Source organism: Hypanus sabinus, unplaced genomic scaffold (assembly GCF_030144855.1).
Source record: "Hypanus sabinus isolate sHypSab1 unplaced genomic scaffold, sHypSab1.hap1 scaffold_1452, whole genome shotgun sequence".
Taxonomy (NCBI): domain Eukaryota; kingdom Metazoa; phylum Chordata; class Chondrichthyes; order Myliobatiformes; family Dasyatidae; genus Hypanus; species Hypanus sabinus.
Window position 1 is genome coordinate 92501 of NW_026779526.1, and position 2114 is coordinate 94614.

Below are 2114 nucleotides of genomic sequence, written 5' to 3' on the forward strand. Positions count from 1 at the left end.
TCTCCACCCGTCCCGGTCGTTCTCTCACCCCCCCGACCCACCCGTCCCGGTCGTTCTCTCCCCACCAGTCCCGGTCGTTCTCATCCACCCGTCCCGGTCGTTCTCTCACCCCCCCGACCCACCCGTCCCGGTCATTCTTTCCACCCGTCCCGGTCGTTCTCTCACCCCCCCGACCCACCCGTCCCGGTCATTCTTTCCACCCGTCCCGGTCGTTCTCTCCACCCGTCCCGGTCGTTCTCTCACACCCCCCGACCCACCAGTCCCGGTCGTTCTCTCCACCCGTCCCGGTCGTTCTCTCACCCCCCCCCGACCCACCCGTCCCGGTCATTCTCTCCACCCGTCCCGGTCGTTCTCTCCACCCGTCCGGTCGTTCTCTCCCCACCCGTCCCGGTCGTTCTCTCTCCCACCCGTCCCGGTCGTTCTCTCCACCCGTACCGGTCGTTCTCTCACCCCCACGACCCACCCGTCCGGTCGTTCTCTTCCACCCGTCCCGGTCATTCTCTCCCCACCCCCCCCCCTCCACCCGTCCCGGTCATTCTCTCCCCCCCACCCACCCGTCCCGGTCGTTCTCTCCTCCCCCCCCACCCACCCGTCCCGGTCGTTCTCTTCCCCCCCCCCCCCCCCACCCACCCATCCCGGTCATTCTCTCCCCCCACCACCCGTCCCGGTCGTTCTCTCCCCCCCCCCCACCTGTCCCGGTCGTTCTCTCACCCCCCCCACCCACCCGTCCCGGTCGTTCTCTCCCCCCCCCCACCTGTCCCGGTCGTTCTCTCACCCCCCCCACCCACCCGTCCCGGTCATTCTCTCTCCTCCCCCACCCCACACCCACCCGTCCCGGTCGTTCTCCCTCCCCCCGGCACTACCCACCCGTCCCGGTCGTTCTTTCACCCCCCCAAACAACCCGTCCCGGTCGTTCTCATCCACCCACCCACCCACCCGTCCCGGTCGATCTCTCCCCCCCCCACCCACCCATCCCGGTCATTCTCTCCCCCCCCCCACCTGTCCCGGTCGTTCTCTCACCCCCACCACCCACCCGTCCCGGTCATTCTCTCTCCTCCCCCACCCACCGTCCCGGTCGTTCTCTCCCCCCCCCCACCCGTCCCGGTCGTTCTCTCCGCCCCCCCCTCCCACCCGTCCCGGTCGTTCTCTCCGCCCCCACCACCCACCCGTCCCGGTCGTTCTCTCCCCCCCCCCACCCACCCGTCCCGGTCGTTCTCATCCCCCCCTCCACCCGTCCGGTCGTTCTCCCCCACCCACCCGTCCCGGTCGTTCTCCTCCACCCGTCCGGTCGTTCTCTCCCCACGTCCGGTCGTTCTCTCCCCCCCCCCCACCCACCCGTCCCGGTCGTTCTCTCCACCCGCCCGTCGGTCGTTCTCTCCCCCACCCGTCCCGGTCGTTCTCTCTCCCCACCCACCCACCCGTCCCGGTCGTCTCTCACCCCCCCGACCCACCCGTCCCGGTCGTTCTCTCCACCCGTCCGGTCGTTCTCTCACCCCCCCCCCCCCCACCCCCGGTCTCTCTCTCCCCCCCCACCCACCCGTCCCGGTCGTTCTCTCCCCCCCCCCCCCCACCCGTCCCGGTCGTTCTCTCCGCCCGATCTCCCCCCCCACCCACCCGTCCCGGTCGTTCTCTCCTCCCCCCCCACCCACCCGTCCCGGTCGTTCTCTCCTCCCCCCCCACCCGTCCCGTCGTTCTCTCCCCCCCCACCCACCCGTCCCGGTCAGTTCTCTCCCCCCCCCACCCACCCGTCCCGGTCGTTCTCGTCTCCCCCCCCACCCACCCGTCCCGGTCGTTCTCTCCCCACCCCCACCTCGTCGAGTCGTCTCTCCCCCCCCCACCTGTCCCGGTCATTCTCTCTCCTCCCCCCCGACCCCCCCACCCACCGTCCCGGTCGTTCTCATCCCCCCCCACCCACCCGTCCCGGTCGTTCTCTTCACCCCCCCCACCACCCGTCCCGGTAGATCTCTCCCCCCCCCACCCACCCCGTCCCGGTCGTTCTCTCCGCCCCACCCACCCGTCCCGGTCGTTCTCTCCCCCCCCCCCACCGTCCCGGTCGTTCTCTCCGCCCCCCCCACCCACCCGTCCCGGTCTTCGTCTCTCCTCCCCCACCCGCC

The 2114-nt window shown here is 71.9% G+C and overlaps 1 protein-coding gene across 1 annotated transcript in view; it reads left to right on the forward strand.

Moving 5' to 3' along the window:
* LOC132386989 (uncharacterized) overlaps positions 1-1991 on the forward strand; it is a gene marked incomplete at both ends in the record, with an annotated part of 2714 nt that extends 723 nt beyond the window's left edge. The window contains one exon of the mRNA XM_059959347.1: positions 1915-1991. Coding sequence (XP_059815330.1) covers positions 1915-1991 — 77 coding nt within the window. The remainder of the gene's footprint in view (positions 1-1914) is intronic.
* Positions 1992-2114: the final 123 nt, after the last annotated feature.